Source organism: Tachypleus tridentatus, chromosome 10, assembly GCF_004210375.1.
Source record: "Tachypleus tridentatus isolate NWPU-2018 chromosome 10, ASM421037v1, whole genome shotgun sequence".
NCBI lineage: Eukaryota > Metazoa > Arthropoda > Merostomata > Xiphosura > Limulidae > Tachypleus > Tachypleus tridentatus.
In genome coordinates, this window is record NC_134834.1 from 114,877,769 (window position 1) to 114,904,943 (window position 27,175).

A 27,175-nucleotide genomic window follows, 5' to 3' on the forward strand; every position below is an offset into this window, starting at 1 on the left:
TATGGCAGTCACGCGAAAGCTCGTTTTACATACATTTTGATGTCCAGTGCTATGTCTACATACTCAAGGATCCCGTTGTTACGTGGGGTTTGGCAGGACATAAAGTGACCTCATACTACATATGCATTTTGTTTCACACAAGGAAGAAGATATATTAAATATATATATACATACACACACATGGCAAAAAAATTGAAATTAATTATATATATATATATATAAGAATCCCAGGATACAATCTAATATATCCCACATTATAGCTTGTTCCTCAGGATCCTTTTAATTAGGGCAGTTTTCATATATTTAAAGAATCCCAGGATACAATCTAATATATATCCCACATATATAGCTTGTTCCCAGGGATCCTTTTAATTAGGCAGTTTATATATATTTAAAGAATCCCAGGATACAATCTAATATATCCCACATTATAGCTTGTTCCCAGGGATCCTTTTAATTAGGCAGTTTTCTATATATTTAAAGAATCCCAGGATACAATCTAATATATCCCACATTATAGCTTGTTCCCAGGGATCCTTTTAATTAGGCAGTTTTCTATATATTTAAAGAATCCCAGGATACAATCTAATATATCCCACATTATAGCTTGTTCACAGGGATCCTTTTAATTAGGGCAGTTTTATATATTTAAAGAATCCCAGGATACAATCTAATATATCCCACATTATAGCTTGTTCCCAGGGATCCTTTTAATTAGGGCAGTTTTCTATATTTAAAGAATCCCAGGATACAATCTAATATATCCCACATTATAGCTTGTTCCCAGGGATCCTTTTAATTAGGGCAGTTTTTATATATTTAAAGAATCCCAGGATACAATCTAATATATCCCACATTATAGCTTGTTCCAGGGATCCTTTTAATTAGGGCAGTTTTCTATATATTTAAAGAATCCCAGGATACAATCTAATATATCCCACATTATAGCTTGTTCACAGGGATCCTTTAAATTAGGCAGTTTTCTTGTTGTTTAGACTTTTTTCGTTATAACAAACTAATACAATTAGATTTGCTGTTTTAACGCAGTCCTTCCTTTTGATTTTGTTTTAATTTATCTAACTCTAAATCATAGTTACAAGGTCGGTCAAATCGACTAAACCCATACAGAGATACAATAGCGAAAATGACAGATAAAATATAAATTATTCTCTGAACAAGAATATTTGATAATTACTTAGAGGTTATAAAGATTTTGAATGTGAAATTTGATAATTTTCTGATGCGTAAAAGTATCTTTAAACCAAAATTATTTTGTATGTCAGACAGTCAACATTCGATATGAATAACTTACAATAACAACTTAAATTAAAACTTGATTTAAAACCTGTCATTTTGAAACTTTATACTGTTTACTGATAATCTGCAACATTTCGTAAACATACGCTACTGTATTAAAAGTTGTACTATTCTTTGTCATTAATTGTATAACTTTGAAAACGAGTTTATTATAACTTGATGGCCCGACATGGCCAAGCGTGTTAAGGCGTGCGACTCGTAATCAGAGGGTCGCGTGTTCGCATCCCGGTCGCCCCAAACATGCTCTCAGTTCTGACTGGAAATAGTAGATTAATGATTGATGTATGTCACTGGTTCTCAGTTCTGACTGGAAATAGTAGATTAATGATTGATGTATGTCACTGGTTCTCAGTTCTGACTGGAAATATTAGATTAATGATTGATGTATGTTACTGGCTCTCAGTTCTGACTGGAAATAGTAGATTAATGATTGATGTATGTTACTGGCTCTCAGTTCTGACTGGAAATATTAGATTAATGATTGATGTATGTTACTGGCTCTCAGTTCTGACTGGAAATAGTAGATTAATGATTGATGTATGTTACTGGCTCTCAGTTCTGACTGGAAATATTAGATTAATGATTGATGTATGCAATTAGAAAATTATTTTCAAACACATGGTTGTCTGGAAATGAGGAAGTTTTAAAGAATTAGTTTAATGGAACGACCTCAGTAGTAGTATGTTTTAACCAAGTTAACTGTGGTACTGTTAGCAGTATAAGCAGGTTAATGGTGGTGCTATTAGCAGTATAAACAGGTTAATGGTGGTACTATTAGCAGTATAAGCAGGTTAATGGTGGTACTGTTAGCAGTATAAGCAGGTTAATGGTGGTACTGTTAGCAGTATAAGCAGGTTAATGGTGGTACTGTTAGCAGTAGAAGCAGGTTAATGGTGGTACTGTTAGCAGTATGGCAGGTTAATGATGGTACTATTAGCAGTATACGTTAGCTGTATAATATATTTATTTGACAAACAGTTACCTACATAATTAGTACATGTACAAACATCTTTGTGACGTGTATTTCCAGTTTTCTTGTTTATATATTTCTTACTCTTCCATAGAATCTCTCTAGAAGCAGCGTAAACACTCCAAGAAGAATCCCACTCGCTAACAAGATGAAGACACTTTGAAGGTCTTCCACTGATAACGGGTTTGTGCCTTCTTGTTTTCTCCCAATACACCTTCTGTATTTTCCGATGTAGTTGTTGATCGTGGCTGTCAGAAGTTGGCCTTCCACCAATGAGAAAACACTAAAATATGACAAATTAGTATATGTGAAAATGACCAACTTATGAAACTTGGTTTGTTAAATCTATTAGTTTCTACAGATGGAGTAAGTGTTGTTCAGTTGTAAGAATATGATGTTATTTTAAAAACAGCTTTCAGTAATAAGTCCAAACGTGTATAAACACAAGAACATATTTCGTCAATATTAATAAAACGTGTATAAACACAAGAACATATTTCGTCAATATTAATAAAACGTGTATAAACACAAGAACATATTTCGTCAATATTAATATATTATAAATATTGTAAAAACTGCAGAATAAAAATTTAAAACAAAATATATACAACGTCTACATATTTATACAACGTTTGTCGTGGTAGTAAATCACTTTAATTTAATAAAAATTGTCGTGGTAGTTTGCTAAGTATATTTTTTGGTATTTTCTTGGGTCCATCTTATTCTCCAGCTCCGAGATGCAGAATGATCATTTGTTTACGTCCTCAGCCACTGGAATCTTCTTCCAATGAGAGACCTGCCCAATCCACCCAGGGCAGGATCCATGGAGGTTGATATACCATCTTTGAGCAAAAAAATAAGATGTGGTCAAAACAGAAGGGATCTCCACCCAATTCGCCAAAACATAAGTAAAAATGTCCACTTTGATACAGTGGAATTGTCGAGGTTTACGTTCTAATCCGAATGATATCAAAACACTGATTGCTTCCCACCATCCTGTATGTCTTTCCTTACAGGAAACATTTCCAAAACCTGCCGTTACAGTCACCTTTCGACAGTTTTCTTTGTGCAGAAATGATAGGTTGTGTGATGAATAAGTGCATGGAGGGGTGGCACTGTTGGTTGATCAGCATGTGCCCATCCTGTCTTTGCCACTCAACACACCCTTAGAGGCCTTAGCCATCCGTGTTTTCTTGGGTCATACCATCACTGTTTGTTTTTCTCTACCTGTCACCTGGAGATATATGATCAATCGGACCTTGATGCTCTTGTTGAACAGTTTGTGTCTCCCTTTTTAATCCTAGAGGATTTTAATCAACATAATCCCCTCTGGGAAAGTGCTGATATCGATGGAAGGGGTCGCTCCATAGAGCATATGCTCTCGTATCACAACATTTCTCTCTTCAATACTGATTATTTTACTTATTTTCATGCACCTAGTCAGTCTTTTACTGCTTTTGATGTCTCAGTCTGATCTCCCTCACTATTCTCCCACCTTTCGTGGAGAGTTTACAGAAACCCATAGGACAGAGAGATTGGCTTTGGTCGATGCCAACCGATCCGCGTGCCCCGGTAGAAGCTGAACCAAGCCAACCGGTCTTTTTTCACTGCTCTCGCAGAACTTGATGCTGCAGTCGTCCGTGAGCCATCAATAGACGACTGTGTGGCAGCAGTAACTTACTGTATTATACAAGCTGCTGCTCAGTTTATTCCTAAAACCTCGACACGTTTTCCACGATATCCTCGTCCGTGGATGAATCGTGCCTGCCACATGGCATGGAAGGCTAAAAACTGGCCCGGGATACCTTTCGTAGGTATCCCACACTTTCGAACCGCATCGCTTTTTAGCGGATCCAAGCATTGGCAGATAACACATCAAAGCCAGAAGGAATCTTGGATTAAATTCACAACCAGCATCTCTTCCCTACCAGTTCCAAAGTCATATGGAACAAAATTCGGAAGGTCGGTGGGCAATATAATTCTGTCCTGCTTTCGATCTTGCTCTATGATGGCCAGGAAATTGCTCGAAACTACTTCTATCTACTTCTATCCAATTCTTCCAATACCAGACCACGTTAGTATTCGCGGGAACGAGCTTGCTAACACCTCAGTTAAGTCTGTCTGCTCTGGCATTATTACTTCTGTGCCTGTCCCATACATGACTACATACAGTCTTATATTCAAGGCTCGGCTCCGCGCTAGTTGGCAGTCGACTTGGAGTGAGTATCGTGAAAATAAGCTTTTCCTAATAAAACCCTATATGGGACTTTGTCCGTCTTGTTTCCGTAAGGATTTGAAAGAGGAAGTTGTCCTAACTAAACTACGCATTGGTCAGTTTTTTTAACTCATCGTTTTCCTTTATCTGGGATTGATGCACCAACGTGTGTTCTGTGTGACATTCAGGTCACAACAGTCCACATTTTCTGTCATGCCGTGGTTACGGCTCACAACGACGGGACCATTTTAGACATGTTTTGTTCACAGGTTTACCCTGACGCTGGATGGTATCATGGGTGATGGTGACACTGTCCACCTTACAAATGTTTTAAAGGTCATTGACCTTTTAACACTATATAAGTTTTTAGTTCATAAATTAAACTTTGTTTTAACATGATTCATTTTTATGAATTTTATTATTTTTACTTTAATTTTAATTTTTTCACCGGTTATTTGGCGCAGATAGCCTAGTTGCTTTGCGCCATAAAACGCCAACCAATCAACTAGTAAATTAAGAAAAATACTATAGTTAAGCCTTCTCTTCTTGATTTAAACTCGGCTCGGCATGGCCAGGTGGTTAAGGCACTCGACTGATAATCTAGGAGTGCGGGTTCGAATCCCGTTGCACCAAACATGCTCGCTCTTTCAGCCGTGGGGGCGTTATAAACTACTGTTAATACCACTCACTATTCGTTGGTAAAAGAATAGCCCAAGAGTTGGCGGTTGGTAGTGATGACTAGCTGCTTTCCCTCTAGTCTTACACTGCTAAATTAGTGAAAGCTGGTACAGATAGCCCTCGTGTAGCTTTGCGCGAAATTCAAAAAAACAAATAGGTTTAAACTATTATTTTGTGTCTAATAACTACATACTTTTACCACCATATTTTTTTTCTTATGAGTTCTGTACTGTTATAATGTTCATGTAGGTAGTATTTTAAAAGCGATGGCTTAAACTCATAGGAAGACAGTGAAATAATGGGAAATTGTAATGTCTAAAAGCAATCATAAAAAATAAGTTAAAAGCCAGCTGATTTTTCTCCCATATTCATATCGATTTGAGGTTCGATATCAGGTGTGTTAAAGATAGTATTTAAGACTCATACAACTGACTCCTCAGTTACCTTTCCACTCGGTACCAAAACTGATCGGTTTGACTAGACAATAAAATATTCAGTGAAATGTTATAAACTTAGTTTAATACTTTACGACCTACGAATTAATCGACGTAAGCCGACAAAATATTGTAAAATCAATAGGCCTAAAATATGTCACAAAAGAAGTTAATTACAGGTATTCTTTTTCCATTCTTCCCACATGCTCGAAGTAAGAGAGGAGTGAAACTTGACACTTTTGTTTACCCCCACAATAATAATTTACAATATATATGAATTTATATAATTATTTTACTTCTAGAAGAGACATCCGGTTTGATTTGTGCAAGTAATAAAGTTTATTTGTTTTATAAAGACAATCATTATTTTCTTGTTCTTGTTGGGTTTTTCTCACCTTTTATTTATTTCTCGAAATACCGACTTCGGTAAGTCCTTTCTTAAAGTCATCACCAAAATTAGACGGTGAAATTTCTCCTCTGCTATGTGGAAGTCACATACGCTCCCTCGTTCGTACCTGGAAGCCAGCGCGGACTTAATTGCGAGACTGTCACAAACGACGGCAAACTTCTCTTTCTTGACGAGCTCTAGGACGGGATCGGACACTAATTTGGAGATCTTTAAGAACGACTTACTTTCTTGTTGAATCATCCTGTAGTACAGCTTGCGATGGAGTGGTTCTTGATCGTACTGAAATAAAACAGAACGTTCACAGGTGTTGACAAGATATACATCTGTATTACCTCACTTTTAACAGAGGTGTTGACAAGGTATACGTCCGTATTACCTCACTTGTAACAGAGAAGTTGACAAAATGTACGTCTGTATTACCTCACCTCTAACAGAGTTGTTGACAAGACGTACGTGTGTATTACCTCACTTGTAACAAAGGTGTTGACAAGGTATACGTCTGTATTACCTCACTCGTAACAGAGGAGTTGATAAGATACACATCTGTATTACCTCATTTGTAACAGAGGTCTTGACAAGGTACACATCTGTATTACCTCATTGGTAACAGAGGTCTTGACAAAGTACACATCTGTATTATCTCATTTGTAACGGAAATATAGAAAAGGATATATATTTCTCATACCTCATTTCTTTTATCATAATTACTAAAGATTATAAGATATACTACACTTCCTTCAAAATCAGTTTGACATGCATCTATTAGAATTTATTTTCAACTCCAGGTAACAGGCCAGACTTGCCCAGAACTTTTAGACTATATGTCTATACTCACCATGAACATTAAATGTAGAAATGATCCTTCTTCCACTCCAGGTAAGAGACCAGACTTGTCCAGATCTTTCAGACTATATGTTTATACTCACCATGAACATTGAATGTAGAGATGATCCTTTTCCACTCCAGGTAAGAGACCAGACTTTTCCAGATCTTCCAGACTGTTTATTTGTACATCTCTTTTCATTACTAAGGTAGCCATCAAGTGTCCACTGAAACTTTGCATTAAAACGATCACAATCAAACACCAAAATGCCTGAAGCAACCTCTGGTGGTGTAAGATTCGTTGTTGTGATGAACCTAAATAGAGTGAAATTATTTTCTTTCTTCCACTGTTGTCAGTATTATAAGAACACGTAAATATATATATATATATATATATATATATAGTCTTGGCCAAAATGTTTGTATACTGTTCTGTACTGATGTTCCTGTCTACATTTAGTAGTTATTGAGTAAAGTAGCAACAGAGAAGGTAGGGTATAATCCAGCAGACATGTACGAGTTATTATTCTGGTTTGTATAAGTTATGTGGAATATATTTCGTCAAAACTAACATTAACGCATGCTTCTATAAAAAAAATTATGGTTTTTTTTATATAACATTTTTTCGAAATAGATAAATGATTCATTCAGACACTTTCTCTCTACCTAATGTTGAGTCATACCTCATTACGTGCCATAAGTTATAGGACATCTAATTACTCGATTGTCCAGAAATGGTTTGAAGTAAACAGATATTACTAGAACAGAAGGGTACCCCGTGTACTGTATCCAGAATAACAAAACGTCATCAGACTACAGGAAACGGTTGTTCCAGGAAATTTACTGGTAGACGGTGAAACATACTGTTCAGGTTAACATGTCGAGGTCCACAACATTTCATGACAGAAATTATATAAATACGTTCATTCCATGAGAACAGTGATAAGGAGAGAGACTGAACAATATTAATATTCAATAAGTGCTCTCTGGAAACTTATAGTAGCCAACATTCATCGTACAGTTGTATTTGGGCATGGTAACTTAATGTTGGGACACTGGCGACATGTCATCTTTTAGATGAGTTCCGTTTCCCTCTACTTAAAAATGATGGTAGGACTCGTGCCCATTGTTTATTTGGAGAACAGATAAGTGAAAACAGTCTTTCTTATACGAAACACACAGGATGTGGTTCAATATAAGTTTAGGCAGCTACTCATCATTGTGGAAAACTGCTCTTTATCTTCATAAGTCTTGGCGAAACGAGGATATGATATTTCTACTATATGCTATGGCAACGTTTGGAAATAACTTTGTATTCCAGGATGACAGTGTCACTGTCCACTGTGTACCTATTGTACAGGATTATCTCCACCAGGAGGACCTTACAAGATTGTCATGGCTAGCAAAATCTCCAGATTGTAATCCTATTGAGAAATGTTGGGCAGAAATGAACTGGAAAATTACTAACCATGACCCTAAACCAGACAATGTAATTGATTTTCAATACCTTCTAGTGATAAGTTGGGATGAAATTCCAGTTGATTACATCAATAATCTAGTCAACAATATGCAATATAGCCTTGCGAATGTTACAAACACTATTTATAATTAATGTTATAGCTTTTCTTTTGTTGGTAAGATTTTGTTGTTATAGGTAAAATGCTGAATTATACATCTTTCTAAAGTGTCTGATAAAATTAATCTCTGATGAGTGAATTTCTCTCATTGTACGAACTACACGTTTAATATAACAAACATTTCTCTGTTTTTGAATTTCGCGCAAAATTTAACAGTAAGACTAGAGGGAAAGCAACTAGTCATCACCACCCACCGCCAACTCTTGGGCTACTCTTTTACCAACGAATAGTAGGATTGACCGTCACATTATAACGCCCCACGGTTGAAAGGGCGAGCGTGTTTGGTGCAACGGGGATTCTCAGTTTGATAGCACCAAGTATATTTGTATTCCATCTTAATTATTTTAGTTATGTAAACATTTTATCCAAGATTATATTAATCCCATAAAAATAAGTATATCTCACCAAATTAGGTAATATTCTTGAAGATGACCTAAGAAGGTTGAAACGTTGTTGCTATGTACTGTATTTTAATTAAAGTTTTAATACCCATACCAGCCGTATTGAGAATACGTTTTAACTTCAAGTGCGTTTCTCGTCATCACAAACTTAAGTACCTTCATGATCTGAATGTGTTATAATTTTGAGCTTTAGGCTTAAAATTTGACTAAACTTTGCGTCACTGAGTATTTTTAAATTATTTCACTTATCAAATGGTTTGTTTGAGTAGCTGGACTTCTCGGAAAGTTATACAGGGTTATCTGCACAAACCGGTCCTAACTTACAGACTATAGGAAAGAACACAAACTCTTGTCAGATCTAGTAGGATATGGCCGTCGCTCTTGTAATGTACCTACAGTCCCAAAGTGCGCAGCCCAGTTTTGTGGCAATAGGACGTGAATTACCAATCGTAGGTTAAAATTGATAAAAATAACCAATGTGTCAGCGAAAAGTCTAAGGCTAAAATGTGAGGTTTGATGCCAGCTTATATAAAACATTGATAGGCCATTGTGTTATCAACAAACAAACGATTGCCAGTATATTTAAGAACCATCATGTTGCATTGTATTCATCTTCAGATTTCTCTATGTTTTACTATAGTATTATATACATTATGTGGCAATTTAGCATATAACGTTAGTACAAATACAGTGTCGTATGGGGTTTGTCACAATGTACCAATACAATACATAGCATATGAAGTCTGTGATAATGTATTAATACAATAACGTATCAAGTATGTATAAGTATAGTCGCATATCACATATGTGATAATCTACAAATACACTAGCGTATCGCATGTGATAATCTACAAATACACCAGTGTATCATAAGTAATAATCACATATACACCAGCGTATTACGTGTGATAATCTACAAATATCGTAGTGCATCACGTGTGATAATCTACAAATACACTAGCGTATCACATGTGTGATATTCTACAAATACACTAGCGTATCACATGTGTGATAATATAGAAATGTAGTAGGGTATCACATGTGTGATAATCTACAAATACAATCGTTTCACACTCGTGTAAAGACACAGAACGAAGTCAATAGTTACACTTAACCTTGGTTTACAGACCTACGGTACACAGTAAAGCCAGTAATCCAATTTAATCTGCGTTTTCAGTTGTACAATTGCAGAACGAAGTCAGAAGTTAAGGTTATTAATCTGGACTTACGTATGTACACTATATACAGCTGTTAGGTTTTCCTTCTGTATAGTTTTGATTCTTTCCATTAGGTGTCTGTGACGCGTTGGCGTAAAATTGAGCAATAAACAAATAGCACACAGTCTTATTGTTTTAAAAATATATCAAATAAGTGAAACGTATATGTAAATGTTTGTTGCAGTTTTGGTTATCACAGATGTATCTATATCTTTAAAAAATTGTTTTTTTTTTCTTCAATCTCCACACAGGTTGGTTCAATTACTTTAGAACACACTTTGACTCATTCCACTCTATCTGTTATTACAATTATTATTTCACTTTAAACTCACTGCTATAACTGTTGCTTCTCACAATTCTATCCATAGCTTTATATAATTGTATATTTTTCATCAAAGTTCACACAAAGACTGGTTGAGTTATTTTAGAACACAATTAACGAGACGAATTATTCTTCCCTAATCTGTTATTACAATATAGTCTGTGATAATTTCTTTTAAAAATCGCCACTATCACTCTTTATGACTAAACTCACAATCATACAATATAGATTTATCTGTCTATTTTGAAAGCCAGTATAATAGTCACCAGTTAAACTTAACCTGCTTTTACACGTGCATGTTTTTCTTAAATACTGAAAGAAAACTAAAGACATATTTCATTATAATCATTTGTTTCTGGAACTGCTTTCACGTGTACTGTAACATCAAAGAGAAATTAACAGCTATCCAACTTGCCTTGATAAAGTAAGTTTCCATAAAATTTCCACACATATTCCGGAAAAGAGCTGATCCATCCAGTTGTTTTCAGGTTGTTGCTCATAACGTTGTCAAAGAAGCAAGCAATCAAAGATATTGTTAGAAGGGACAATATCAGTCCCAGCCAAACCTACAATTAGAGATATTGTTAGAAGAGACGCTATTAATTCCAGCTAAACCTACAATTAAAGATTCTGTTCAAAGGGACAATATGAATCTCACACAAACCTTCAGTAAAATATACTGTTATAAAGGACAATACTAATCCTAACTAAACTTATGGTAAGAGATATTGTTAGAAGGAATTATGTCAATTTCAATTACATTTACAACAAGTGTTTAAAAGTAATTTTATAAAATTTGCAAATAAAATAACGCTGACAGATAAATTAATGATCTTAACTTGATTTAAAAAATAATTAAATAAATTTTAAGACCAATTAAATCAAATTGACTACCACCCTTCTACAACAATACCTTTAGCAATGAGGAAACTACCACCCCAATACAACAATAACTTTTACTATGAGGAGATTACCACCTCTCTACAACAATACCTTTTACTATGAGAAGACTACCACCCTTCTACAACAATACCTTTTACTATAAGAAGAATACCACCCTTTTACAACAATACCTTTTACTATAAGGAGACTACCACCCCTCTACAACAATAACTTTTACTATAAGAAGACTACCACCCCTCTACAACTACCTTTTACTATGAAAAGACTACCACCCCTCTACAACAATGCTTTTACTATAAGGAGACTTCCATACCTCTACAACAATAACTTTTACTATGAGAAGACTACCACCCCACTACAACTACCTTTTCCTATGAAAAGACTACCACCCTTCTACAACAATACCTTTTACTATGAAGAGACTACCACCCCTCTACAACAATAACTTTTACTATGAGAAGACTACCACCCCTCTACAATTACCTTTTACTACAAGGAGACTTCCATACCTCTACAACAATATCTTTTAGTATGAAATTACCACCCCTCTACAACAATATCTTTTCCAATCCTTCATTGCTGGTTACCTAGTTACCTTGACTAGTTGGATATAATACAATTAGTTTATTTTACTCTAATTTTTATTGGGCTCCATCAGTTAAAGATAAAAGATATTGATAATACTATCTAAATTGTGAAAATACATTTTAATATGTTAACAGAGAAATATTTGGGTAGTCTATGTATCTTAATATTTATAAAATTTCTCTCTTCTTTACTACAAAAAATTAAGAATTAGATTAAAATCTTTAATAATACAAATTATAATTATTATAATAACCAACAATTAATTTAACATTCCTTATTACATAAATCACTGTGATAAGTTATCACAATTATTGTAATAACTGAAAATTAACATAAAATATGTTATTATGCAAAGTACTATGATAACCATAACATTTGTTTCAAATCTTTAATTACACAGGTTGATATGTTACCGAATAATTGATTTAAAATATTTTATTACTTAGATCACGATGATAACTTTAAAAATTAGATTCAAAGCTTTAGTTACAAATATTATTATAACTGAGAATTAGTTTTAAATGTTTTATTACATAGATTGCTATAATAACTTTTAGAATTTGAACCAAATCTTTAATTACACAGATTAATATACAACCTAAAAATTAATTTAGACTAGTATGATAACTTTAATAATTAGTTCTAATTCTTTAATTACACAATTACCATAACAACTAAAAATTAATTTAAAATACCTTATTATGCAGATTACTATGATAATATTAATAATTATTATAAATTCTTCAATTTCAAAGGTTACTATAGAAACTTTCAAAAAGCGAGTACAATTTCCCAATATCTTTCATTTTATTTCGCTACTTATTTTCTATTAATTATTATAGTATTTATTATATTATTATAGTAATTATTATATTATTTATTAAATTATTATATTATTTATTATATTATTATAGTAATTATTATAGTATTTATTATATTATTATAGTAATTATTATAGTATTTATTATATTATTAGAGTAATTATTATAGTAATTATTATATTGTTATAGTAATTATTATATTATTATAGTAATTATTAGAGTACTTATTATATTATTATAGTAATTATTAGAGTATTTATTATATTATTATAGTAATTATTAGAGTATTTATTATATTATTATAGTAATTATTAGAGTATTTATTATATTATTATAGTAATTATTAGAGTATTTATTATATTATTATAGTAATTATTATATTATTATAGTAATTATTATATTATTATAGTAATTATTATAGTATTTATTATAGTATATAAAGCTTACTAAAAAAGGTGATATTTTATTGTTTGTTTGTTTGCTTTTGAATTTCATACAAGCCTACATGAGGGCTATCTGCGCTAACCGTCCCTAATTTAGCAGCGTAAGACTAGAGGGAAGGTAGTTAATCAACATAACCCTTCTCCAACTCTCAGGCTACTCTTTTACCAAAGAATAGTGGGATTGACACCTAAGGTATGCTGTAGAGATGATATTATAATCTTATTGGAAGCTCCTAGTGTAGGCCGGTAAAGAAAGGTTGTTTGAAAAATTATTTATATTTACTATATCCCATGAAGTTTCTTTACCTGTTACGTTGCTGTAGCAACAGCATAGTTTAGTGGTTTTACTCTTTCACCATGGCTTCATCACTTTCTTAAGGTCACTAGCAACATAAAAAGTCAGTAGCTGAATTATTGTATTATTCAGTTTGATATCCTTTATCGGTAGTTAAACATGAGATAAACTAGTTCGTTTTTCATGTTGCATATGTACAACATATACTGTGTTTCTTTCACTTTTGGTTCAGAAAGTTGAACTTTATAGTTCACTCAGTTTTCTTTTCACACTTATTTGTGTTCATCACACGTATCGTGTAACTATGGAATGGCCTTGTTTTATACACAAGTTGTCACTGGAGAATTACTTGATGTCCTCTAGTAACAATGACCTATAAAAATGTAGGAATATCTGGACGAGATATCTTTTCTACTTTTACTAATGACATAATGAAAAGATATGATTGATGAATTTTTTGTGGGCCAGTTGACCCTATGTTTTGTATATATAATGCCCTGTCTTCTCAGTTTCGCAAAGACTGTCTTTTACGCATTTCTATACAAATCCTTTATGAATATTTATAGAAACTGCTTTATTTTTACATAATGCTTTTCCCCTGTACGTAAGGAACTGTATCAGTAACTCTTCAGTAGTTGTTCTACCAACCTGAATGTTACAAATGTAACTGACAATACCATATATATACAGTAACATCAAAAAAGAAATCTTACAGAGGTTTCATAGTGATGTGTAACAGGTAGGAAATATATTTATACAAACCTCTTAATTTTAATCAGTAATGGACTAATGAACAGAAATGTGAAATATATATATACAGTCTATTTGATGTCTAATAGAAATATTAGGCCTAACTACGTATCTCCTTGGTGTTTTACAGAATAAGATATGAAATCGTTTCTATGATTTATTGCTAATTCTCAACCATTTCGACATTAAAATTTACTATAAAGACTTCAGCAATTGTGAAGTAACTATGGAAACTTTCACAACTGTTAATTTATTACGAAATATTTATTAATCATCAATTCCTTCAACTTTTGGTAAATTAGTCACTGAATCGACTCTTGAAGACTGTCTAATCGCTGACGATATAGTTTCATGATAATCTGATTTATAAAGTCAAACAATCGATCTATGACTATAATTATTTTCCTATTATTGTAATAACGTGTTATTAAACTCTATTTATGTCAGTTCATTCCATTATATGACAAGAATAAATGAAGAGAGTGTTGATTAAAAGTCGACCACATGAGATGAAACTTTCTACTTTACCTCCCATCCAAAAGCCATAAGATAACTGAAGAAACTTGGACCGTCTGTCCTGTAATTTACCAGGATGGTATTGTAATCGATAAATATTGGTATCGTGGTATCCACTGCTGTATTCCTATCATAATTTACAGCAAAAGGTCCCAAACCAAAATCTGCCTCCTAACGATCAAGGGAAACAAGAAATATAAGAACATAATCTTTAAATAATCGACGTCAGCCTACATATACATATTGTCGCTACCTACAAACAGCACTGTTACAACAATGTCAGCCTATATATACATATTGTCGCTACCTACACACAGCACTGTTACAACAATGTCAACCTACATAAACATATTGTCACTACTTACACACAGCACTGTTACAACAATGTCAACCTACATATAAATATTGTCGCTACCTACACACAGCATTGTTACAACAATGTCAACCTACATATACATATAATCGCTACTAACACGCAGCACTGTTAAAACAATGTCAACCTACATATACATATTGTCCCTACTTACACGCAGCACTGTTACAACAATGTCAACCTACACATACATATTGTCGCTACTTACACGCGGCACAGGTTACAACAATGTCGACCTACATATACATATTGTCCTGCTTGCACGCAGCGTTGTTGCAACAATGTCAACCTACATATACATATTGTCGCTACTTACACGCAGCGTTGTTGCAACAATGTCAACCTACATATACATATCGTCACTACTTACACGCAGCACTGTTACAACAATGTCAACCTACATATACATATTGTCCCTACTTGCGCGCAGCGCTGTTACAACAATGTCAACCTACATATACGTATCGTCGCTACTTACGCAGCGCTGTTACAACAAGGGTCAACCTGCGTAAACATATTGTCACTGCTTGCGCACAGGGACTGTTGCAACAATGCCAACCTACATATATCTGTTGTCCTACTTGCGCGCAGCACTGTTGCAACAATGTCAACCTGCGTAAACATATTGTCGCTGCTTACACGCGGCACTGTTACAACAATGTCGACCTACATATACATATTGTCCCTACTTGCGCGCAGCGTTGTTACAACAATGTCAACCTACATATACATATCGTCACTACTTACGCGCAGCGTTGTTACAACAATGTCAACCTACATATACATATCGTCGCTACTTACACGCAGCATTGTTACAACAATGTCAACCTACATATACGTATCGTCGCTCGCTAACACGCAGCACTGTTACAACAATGTCAACCTACACATACATATTGTCACTACTTACACGCAGCGCTGTTACAACAATGTCAACCTACACATACATATTGTCACTGCTTGCGCGCAGCACTGTTACAACAATGTCAACCTACATATACATATTGTCGCTGCCTACGCACAGCACTGTTACAACAATGTCAACCTACACATACATATTGTCGCTACTTACACGCAGCGCTGTTACAACAATGTCAACCTACATATACGTATGATCGCTTACTTACACGCAGCGCTGTTACAACAATGTCAACCTACATATACATATTGTCACTACTTACACACAGCGCTGTTACAACAATGTCAACCTGCATATAAATATTGTCGCTACCTGCACACAGCGTTGTTACAACAATGTTAACCTACATATACATATTTTCGCTACCAACACACAGCACTGTTACAACAATGTCAACCTACATAAACATATTGTCACTACTTGCGCACGGCACTGGTTGCAACAATGTCAACCTACATATATATATTGTCGCTACCTACACGCAGCGCTGTTACAACAATGTCAACCTACATATACGTATGATCGCTACTAACGCGCAGCACTGTTACAACAATGTCAACCTACATATACATATTGTCCCTACTTACACGCGGCGCTGTTACAACAATGTCAACCTACATATACATATTGTCGCTACTTGCACGCAGCACTGTTACAACAATGTCAACCTACATATACATATTGTCCCTACTTACACGCAGCGTTGTTACAACAATGTCAACCTACATATACATATTGTCGCTATTTTACACGCAGCATTGTTACAACAATGTCAACCTACATATACATATCGTCACTACTTGCACGCAGCACTGTTACAACAATGTCAACCTACATATACATATTGTCCCTACTTACACGCAGCACTGTTACAACAATGTCAACCTACATATACATATCGTCGCTACTTACACGCAGCACTGTTACAACAAAGTCAACCTACGTAAACATATTGTCACTACTTACACACAGCACTGGTACAACAATGTCAACCTACATATACATATCGTCACTACTTACACGCAGCATTGTTACAACAATGTCAACCTACATATACATATCGTCACTACTTACACGCAGCATTGTTACAACAATGTCAACCTACATATACATATCGTCGCTACTAACACACAGCACTGTTGCAACAATGTCAACCTACACATACATATTGTCACTACTTACACGCAGCACTGTTACAACAATGTCAACCTACACAGACATATTGTCACTACTTACACGCAGCACTATTACAACAATGTCAACCTACATATACATATTGTCGCTACCTACACACAGCACTGTTACAACAATGCCAACCTACATAAACATATTGTCACTACTTGCACACAGAACTGTTACAACAATGCCAACCTACATATATCTATTGTCCCTACTTACACGCAACACTGTTACAACAATGTCAACCTACATATACATATTGTCACTACTTACACGCAGCACTGTTACAACAATGTCAATCTACATATACATATTGTCGCTACCTACATAAACATATTGTCACTACTTACACGCAGCATTGTTACAACTGTGTCAACTTACATATACATATTGTCGCTACTTACACGCAACACTGTTAAAACAATGTCAAACTCAAACCACATATATTGTCACTACCTACATTCAGTATTGTTAAATCAATGTGAAACTACAACCACATATATTGTTACTACCTGTATATAGTACTATTAAAACAATGTCAAACTAAAAGTACGTATGTTTGCTACCTACCCACAGCACTGTTAAAACAATGTCAAACTAAAAGTACGTATGTTTACTACCTACATACAGCACTCTTAAAACAATGTCAAACTAAAAGTACGTATGTTTACTACCTACATACAGCACTGTTAAAACAATATCAAACTAAAAGTACGTATATTTACTACCTACATACAGCACTGTTAAAACAATGTCAAACTAAATCTACATATTTTTAATACCTATCTACAGCACTGTTAAAACAATGTCAAACTAAATCTACATATTTTTAATACCTACATACAGCACTGTTGAAACTATTATTGAAAACGATACATGTTAACTACATACATATAATGATGGTTAAACTTCGTCAAACGTTAAATTTATATTTCTATTATTGATTCTTACATCTTTTGTAAATAGCGTACTAAACATAGCTAGTTCATCTCCCTAACTCAATCATTTACTGCGCTATATTACAGTATAATGGAGAGAAATGGATTAAGATACCATGTAAGCCAGCATGTTCTCGTAACACAATCAATATTCTTGCGTTGTCTCAAATAATTTCCCTCTACAACGCAATTGATTCTGTTCTTTAAATCCATTAAGCACTTCCTACATATATTTTGTCTTTTGCATGCAATTGACGTAAATAATCTTGACGTAGCATAATTTATTTTGTCAATTACACTCAGAACTCCACATCGTGAATTGGCTGTGTTAATATACCTCATGAATGTCCTAACTCGTTCTCACACTTAACTCCACGAACTTCTTGTGCCTAACTTTATTTAGTTAATATAATTCAACGAAGTTCTTAAGTAAATCCTTACGTTTAGTATAACTCAAGGAACTTCAGGCCTAACTTCCATATCTTTATTAAATCTTAATATAAAATTACATTTATTTTTCTAAATCACATTTCAGTAAATTTTTATTTAAGTTTGGTTTGTTTGTTGCTAAGCCCAATGGGTCCCTTTCACAGGTAGATAAATCCCTAATATCTAAGACTGTAAGACCCATCAATCTTACTGCTATGAAACTGTGGTCTATTTAATTAACAACTACGTAGTTATATTACTGTTAAAGTCACAAACCCTATACGGATCATGTACAGATACTGTTAAAGTCATAAACCCTATACATATTATAGACAGATACTGTTAAAGTTACAAACCCTATACATATTATGGACAGATACTGTTAAAGTTACAAACCCTATACATATTATGGACAGATACTGTTAAGGTCACAGACCCTATGCATATTAAGGACAGATACTGTTAAGGTCACAGATCCTATGCATATTATGGACAGATACTATTATCATGGACGGTAAACTTACGTTACGGACCATCATTCCAATCATTCCTGTCCAACTTCCATTTGGTAAACGAATTCCCCACTGGTGATCTCTGGGCACAGTTAATGTGTACCTGTGATGAACAACAGCACGAGATTTGGTAGCCAACAAATATATGTTAGTATTAGTCATAGAACAAGTGAAGTGGGAAACCTGATGAGAGATTCGGTTTCACATTTTTGAGTTCATGTTCGTGTTCTTGAAACAATTTATAGAAAATTATGTAAATTACTTAACACATTACCTGAGGACCTGTAATTCACAATAAATGAATTTATGCTTTAACTACTTACTGTAGCAGGACACAACATATACTTGAAATAAGCAGCCATGACAGGTGAATCATATGCTTTACAGAATACATTGTTTCTTCTCCCACATAACAACAGCTTGTGAAAACTGGACAGTGGTGTTACTGTGTTAAATTAAAAAACAACTCTACATGAAACATAAATACAAAATTTCCACATGTTTTATAAAGATCTAAATTATAACTACGTACGTAAAGTTTACAGACTTGGCTAGTAGCTCCAAAACATCCGCCATTGGGCCCTTTATGGTGACATTCCCATCGCTTGTTTCATTCACCCACACCCACGGTTCCCACTGAAAAACGAACAATTTTAATGTGTAGTTTGAAATATCTCAAGATAAATGTAAACAATTAATGAAAGTTTGACACACTTCTTGCCTTCGGCTGCTTTCCTTTTCTCAATATAAATTTTATCATTTAAACAGATAGCGAATAGAGGACTGAGATCAACTATCCAGTTTGGAATTTTAATTATAGAAAATGTAAAATACATGAACAGTTCAAAGGCTAAATAACATTAATATCAATAAATAAATAACACTAACGTTAGTAAATAAATAAATAACACTAATATTAGTTAATAAATAATTAACACTAATATTAGTAAATAAATAAATAACACTAATATTAGTTAATAAATAAATAACACTAATATTAGTTAATAAATAATTAACACTAATATTAGTAAATAAATAAATAACACTAATATTAGTTAATAAATAATTAACACTAATAGTAGTTAATAAATAAATAACACTAATATTAGTTAATAAATAATTAACACTAATATTAGTTAATAAATAATTAACACTAATGTTAGTTAATAAATAATTAACACTAATATTAGTTAATAAATAATTAATACTAATGTTAGTTAATAAATAAATAACACTAATGTTAGTTAATAAATAAATAACACTAATGTTAGTAAATAAATAATTAACTCTAATATTAGTTAATAAATAAATAACACTAATGTTAGTTAATAAATAAATAACACCAATATTAGTAAATAAATAAATAACACTAATATTAGTTAATAAATAAATAACACTAATATTAGTAAATAAATAAATAACACTAATGTTAGTTAATAAATAAATAACACTAATATTAGTAAATAAATAACACTAATGTTAGTTAATAAATAAATAAATAACACTAATATTAACAAATAAATAACACTAATATTAACAAATAAATAACTCTAATATTAACAAATAAATAACACTAATATTAATCATTAAATAACTTACCTCCAATACAAGAGCTAATCGACAAGACCATGTAAATATAATTTAATGATTAGATAAGAATAATATAAGTTCTAGGTTCTGTTTCTTGCCACTAGGGTTATTTACTGCTGCCGAAAGAGAATAAAACCTGCCAGCAGCTCCACTGCCTTTGGCTACTCTGTAACCAACAAGTCGTGTGATTAAGAGTTGGGTTTCAATTTCACGAGTCATATACTGACACCAGAAAAAGAAATTCCAAACCACTTTGCTTTTGGAAAAGGCAAGTCAGAGGTCAAAAGGTGAATATTTTGACATCTTTTCTGATTCCCAACAAAACTTGATAAATGATTAGATCTAAACCTAAACATTGTAAGAAATCTTCACTCACTTCTTCAACAGTGATCCGAAGATGCATGGTCCTCCACTGTGTCACTGGAAAAATAAACACAAGTTCTAATGTTATAAATAAACACATAAAATAGAACATTTCAGAAAGTATGGAACTAAACTGTCATTAAATAAATAAGATGTTTATTCTTGGATTAGTGGAACATAAGAAACAAACACAATCACTTTGCTACTCTATTGTCACAATCTCATTTAACACGACAAGAATATCACAATTCCACTACTACAACGTTAATGGCACCATCTCTTTTTGAAGAACCAAAACACTACAGTCCCACTACTATGTTATTGTCACCATCTCACTTAGCAGGACAGAAATACAGTAATCGCGTTGCTACCCCTTGAGGTGGATTCCTGTATGTGATGATGGTATCTCCCAAGAAATGTTCTATATCTTCATTTTACCTCCACTGGGATCCAAACATCCACTCTCGTGTTTGCCATGAATGTTGTCCCACGAAGAGGAAGAGGGGATCCTGGTGATTTAGGGATGTTGCTTGATGGGTCAGTTTATACTGGTGGCACTTCGCTACATCACTTTGGCTATGGACTCTTGTTGCCTTGGGGTGGCTCCACCAGGATGAATCATGTGGTCCTATTGGGCTACGGTAGTATTGTTGGCATTGTGTCTGACATTGGCATATGAGTATAGTACCCATGAAACCTTGAAGTAGCTCGAATGTAATTCCTTGGTGTTTTAATGCGTCCCCTCGCAGGGTCCATGATGTATAGAATCAGTGGGCACTAAATGTTCTCTATCTCTTATAAAACAAAAACCTTAACACATAAACACATAGATTAGGAAACGACCACATCTAGAGAAACAGTTTCACAGTATAGTCAGTCCCTGAGCGTCGTTTTTTAATCTTGTATCCTTTGTCTGATAAACTCTTAGAGCAAATATCTACATTTTCATCCACAAGAGAAAGAAAGGGCTAGCCAGCTCTACAAAGTCAGACAAGAAATCACTGTTGATATCTTGGTTGAAACATCTACAACACAGTATAGAAACTCCCTCCTCAAATCAAAGTGCATCATTGATATACTTATTGAGGTTACTCCCCGCGCTATTTTGAATTCCTCTCATGGATTAGTTGTTGAGAGGGGTTTACTTGACACCCCTGAGTCAGAGCTTTTTAATGGTTTATCCAATGAAGTAGTTTCAGCTGTTAATGTATTTCCACTCATAAAAACCGAATTGTACGACCTACCCAGGTTCGTGTATTGATGTTTACACATGTCTCCTGCTTGTGTCAAGCCTGCTGATACTGTCTTTTTTTCTTGTAGAAGAATGACAAATTGTGTGATGAACGCGTTCCAATAGGTGTAACACTGCTGGTAGACCAGCACTTAAACAATTCGATATATCTCTAGAGACTGTAGTCATGCATATCTCTATTGGTCATACCATCACTATGTGTTATGATTACGTGTCTTCAGAAGAATCTTATGGTCAATCAGACCTTGGTGATCTTACTGACCAGATTCTGTCTCCCTTCTTCATCTCGGGAGACTTTAATAAACCAACTCCCCTTTGAGGTGGTGCTGACATAGATGAGAGAAGTCATTCTGTGCAGTATATATATCACAACCTTCCCTTTTCAGTACTGGTTCTGTTACTTATTTTCGCGCCCCTTATTTTACAACTGTTGATATATTTCTTTATTCCTATTCACTGACATAAATCAGTAATAATTTTGTGGAAGTTGCAGTAGAATCGATGAAACTCGATCCTGCTGTCCTTAGTCTTCCTACTGTTAACAACCGCGTGCAGACAGCAACTGGCTGTATTATTCAAGTAGCTGTCTGATCCACCCCAGACCTCCAAACGTTTCCTATAATATTCTTGTCCATGGTGCTCTCATACCTATCAGCAGGCACATAAAGCTCAGAAAAGGGCCTAGTATATCTTTAGCAGGTATCCCACTTTTTTACATCGGCATTGTTTTCCAACAGGCTCGTATCCGTGCCCAGTTGGTCAGGCATCAATTCCAGAAGAATCCCTGATTAAGTTTGGTACCAGCATCTCTTCTACCACCAGTTCCAAAGTAGTCTGGGAGATGATAAGGAAGGACAATGAACAGTATGTTTCTCATCCAGTTTTCAGTGGTCAGGAAGTTGTTGATATATAAAGAATACTCTTAGAGAATGCTTTGTCCCACTTTTCCAGCACTCCTGTCTCTTTTCCTACCTTCTTGGCTACGAAATCTCAGGTTTATAGATGGTGGAACGTAAATTTGCTATTAATAAGTCGGGTAGTACATCAGTTGGACCTGATGGCATTCCCTATGAAATGTTGCACCATCTTTCTCTTCTTATGGTTGTTTTAATCGGATTTTGTATGATAATGTTTTAACTGGTACTCTTCAAACATTTCAAAACTTTCGAAAGATCCCAAGTTTCCTTCTAATTATCATCCAATTTCTTTGACTAGCTGTCTTTGTAAAGTCTTGGATAAGGTAATTAATACACATCTTGTTTGGTGCCTTGAATCAAACAACCTTCTTTCGCCTATTCCGTGTGGTTTCCGTTGAAAGTGTTCTACCATAGATCACCTGATTTGACTTAGCCTTTTCAAGGAAACATGTTTCAAGAGAGAAAATTTTTATTCTATGTTCTTTGATTGTTAGAAGGCTTATGACACTACATGAAGGTTTGGCATTTTGCGTGACCTTTGCTCATATGAATTTCATGGCTATTTATCACTTTTTATTCCACTGAAGATTCCAGGAATATGTGGTTTCGACCCTGTCCTGTCTCTTCACATAATAACTTAGAGTCTCTCGGGGTTGTGTTCGTAGTGTCACGTTTTACTGTATCAAGATCTATACTATCACTACACAACTCGACCCTGTCCTGTCTCTTCACATAATAACTTAGAGTCTCTCGGTGTTGTGTTCGTAGTGTCACGTTTTACTGTATCAAGATCTATATTATCACTACACAACTCGACCCTGTCCTGTCTCTTCACATAATAACTTAGAGTCTCTCGGGGTTGTGTTCGTAGTGTCACGTTTTACTGTATCAAGATCTATATTATCACTACACAACTTTCTCCTACTGTTGTAAACAGTCTCTATGTCGAATACTTCCATATTTATTGTCGGTTGTCAAACGTGAGACTTATTGAGCTGCTGGAGTGGACTAGGGCAAACAATTTCGCATCATGTTCTTTTAGGACAAACTGGATCCATATTTGCCACCAGTGGGGCTTGAAACCTGACCTGGAGCTACATTTGGTACTGATAGTGGTTGAGACAAAGTTCCTGGTTCTTTTCTTTAACTACAAACTTTCTCATATTCGTAAAGTGCACTAAACATTTACTATGTCACCTCTGCCATTATCTTACAATCTCCATTGTCTGGGACTTTCCATACTTCACCAGAACCAGAGTCTGTACACTGAGTGCCATGAACCTCTTCTTCACGACAGAAAACTGGTTTATCTCGTATTAAGTGTCAGTACTGATGTTTAACAATCTGTTTTATTGCTTGTTTACTGTTTAGATAACTGGTTTATCTCGTATTAAGTGCCAGTACTGGTGTTTAACAATGTGTTTAACGTTTGTTTATTGTTTAGAGAACTGGTTTACCCCTATTAAGTGTCAGTACTGATGTTTAACAACCTGTTTTATTGCTTGTTTACTGTTTAGATAACTGGTTTATCTCATATTAAGTGCCAGTACTGGTGTTTAACAATCTGTTTAACGTTTGTTTATTGCTTAGAGAACTGGTTTACCCTTATTAAGTGCCAGTACTGATGTTTAACAATCTGTTTTATCGTTTGTTTATTGTTTATATAACTGGTTTACCCCTATTAAGTGTCAGTACTGATGTTTAACAATCTGTTTATCGTTTGTTTATTGTTTAGAGAACTGGTTTACCCCTATTAAGTGCCAGTACTGGTGTTTAACAATCTGTTTAACGTTTTATTGTTTAGAGAACTGGTTTACCCCTATTAAGTGTCAGTACTGATGTTTAACAATCTGTTTTATTGCTTGTTTACTGTTTAGATAACTTGTTTATCTCGTATTAAGTGCCAGTACTGGTGTTTAACAATCTGTTTAACGTTTGTTTATTGTTTAGAGAACTGGTTTACCCCTATTAAGTGTCAGTACTGATGTTTAACAATGTTTTATTGCTTGTTTACTGTTTAGATAACTGGTTTATCTCGTATTAAGTGCCAGTACTGGTGTTTAACAATCTGTTTAACGTTTTATTGTTTAGAGAACTGGTTTACCCCTATTAAGTGTCAGTACTGATGTTTAACAATCTGTTTTATTGCTTGTTTACTGTTTAGATAACTGGTTTATCTCGTATTAAGTGCCAGTACTAGTGTTTAACAATCTGTTTAACGTTTGTTTATTGTTTAGAGAACTGGTTTACCCTATTAAGTGTCAGTACTGATGTTTAACAATCTGTTTTATTGCTTGTTTACTGTTTAGATAACTGGTTTATCTCCTATTAAGTGCCAGTACTGGTGTTTAACAATCTGTTTAACGTTTGTTTATTGTTTAGAGAACTGGTTTACCCCTATTAAGTGTCAGTACTGATGTTTAACAATCTGTTTCTCATTTGTTTTATTTTGTTTTGTCTCGTTTAAAGATATTTCACGCTACAATTAGTTTTTCATCAAAATATTTTTTCTGCTTGATTGTTCTAAGCTATAAATGCTAGTGCATTATTATTTAAGATATTATTCTTATTGTTTTATTTTATGATACACATACATATATATATATATGCTTACATTACTTCCTTAAACCTTAGAATTATAGCAACAAATCATACAGACTATAACAATAGTAACTGTTCTGAACTTCGAAAACTTGTTTATGTATTATAGCTATAACATAACAATACTCTATAGAAATTTAAAACTTATTATATTAACTTAACGAACTAGCCGCTCGTTACGTTCGCTTTAGAGCTTTTGTTTTGAAGCCAGGCCCAGTGTTTGGAAACATCTCCTTACTAATTACTTCTTCAGGTACCTGTAGCATTTCAGTTTCTCTGTAACATGAAACTTCTACTAATTACCAAATTGAAAATCTCGTTATTTTCCGTTATAATACTTTACGAGGTAGACATGTGAATTAGAGATAAACCCATTTCCTTTATTACTTAAGATATTTTACTCAACTGTCTAGAGTCTTTGTCACGTCATAATATATCGATAATGCATTTACCACATATTAAAATGTGATATAACTTTGCCAGTCCAAACTTTATCGGGAAAATTGCTTTCATTCTATGCAACATCGTATGGTTTTCAAATCTAAAGCACAACGCACCTCCCTGTTGTTTTCAATAATCCTTAAGTGGACGAGTAGAACGTTTTCAAGTTGTCGTTTTAAAACCAATAGCACAGAAATATTTAGGCGCTGCATCACCTGACTCTTAATCAACATGAATACACTTTATCTCTTCAATTTTCCAGCTCCTTGAGATATGAAAATATGGATCCTATAAGTCGTTTCTTTAGACAAAGACTCTTTCTGATTGAATTACATATCTTTGCTTGAACACATTGGCAACTTTTGTCATTGACTTTGTGTTCGTGAATTCTTACCTGTTACAAACGCTGCACTTTGTTTATCAACAACACTATTTTGTGCATCACTTTCTAAGTGGATCTGATACCTCAAGTTGATCCACATTCCTTTGTTTAAAATGCCATAACGTACAAGAAATGATGCTCTCTATTCTAAATAGTCAATCCGAACATATCTTTACGATCAGAGTTTACGAATATCTTGTTGTGAATAAGGCTCTAACATACCCTTTCACTTTGGATAAGTGTGTTACATATCCTTCCGAAAAGGAACACTTTTCGGTACCAATAAATTACATACGAACACCAAACAAACTCAAAATGCTGTTATTGGTACAAGCAGAGCTTCAATCAGTACCACTACGAGTTACTTCAAGAGAACACTGGTACTAACATACCTACATCAGTACCACTAAGTGCTACATCAACAGTACACTGGTACTAACATACCTACATCAGTACCACTAAGTCTTACTTAAACAGTACACTGGTACTAACATACCTACATCAGTACCACTAAGTGTTACTTCAACAGTACACTGGTACT

General features: G+C 34.1%; 1 protein-coding gene across 3 annotated transcripts in view; it reads right to left on the reverse strand.

The window, feature by feature from the left end:
* Positions 1-2,250: 2,250 nt before the first annotated feature.
* The window catches only part of LOC143228184 (putative glutamate receptor), a 38,263-nt gene continuing 13,338 nt past the window's right edge, over positions 2,251-27,175 (reverse strand). For 2 of the 3 annotated variants that reach the window (XM_076459485.1, XM_076459484.1), the window contains exons 2-9: positions 21,055-21,098; positions 19,621-19,724; positions 19,101-19,191; positions 14,751-14,909; positions 10,838-10,988; positions 6,950-7,160; positions 6,010-6,302; positions 2,267-2,570 (exon numbers count right to left, since the gene is read on the reverse strand). In XM_076459485.1, coding sequence (XP_076315600.1) covers positions 6,260-6,302; positions 6,950-7,160; positions 10,838-10,988; positions 14,751-14,909; positions 19,101-19,191; positions 19,621-19,724; positions 21,055-21,081 — 786 coding nt within the window. In that variant the 5' untranslated portion in view covers positions 21,082-21,098 and the 3' untranslated portion in view covers positions 2,267-2,570; positions 6,010-6,259. Of the gene's footprint in view, positions 2,571-6,009; positions 6,303-6,949; positions 7,161-10,837; positions 10,989-14,750; positions 14,910-19,100; positions 19,192-19,620; positions 19,725-21,054; positions 21,099-27,175 lie in introns of those variants that run through there. The other variant, XM_076459486.1, reaches the window with a different exon arrangement.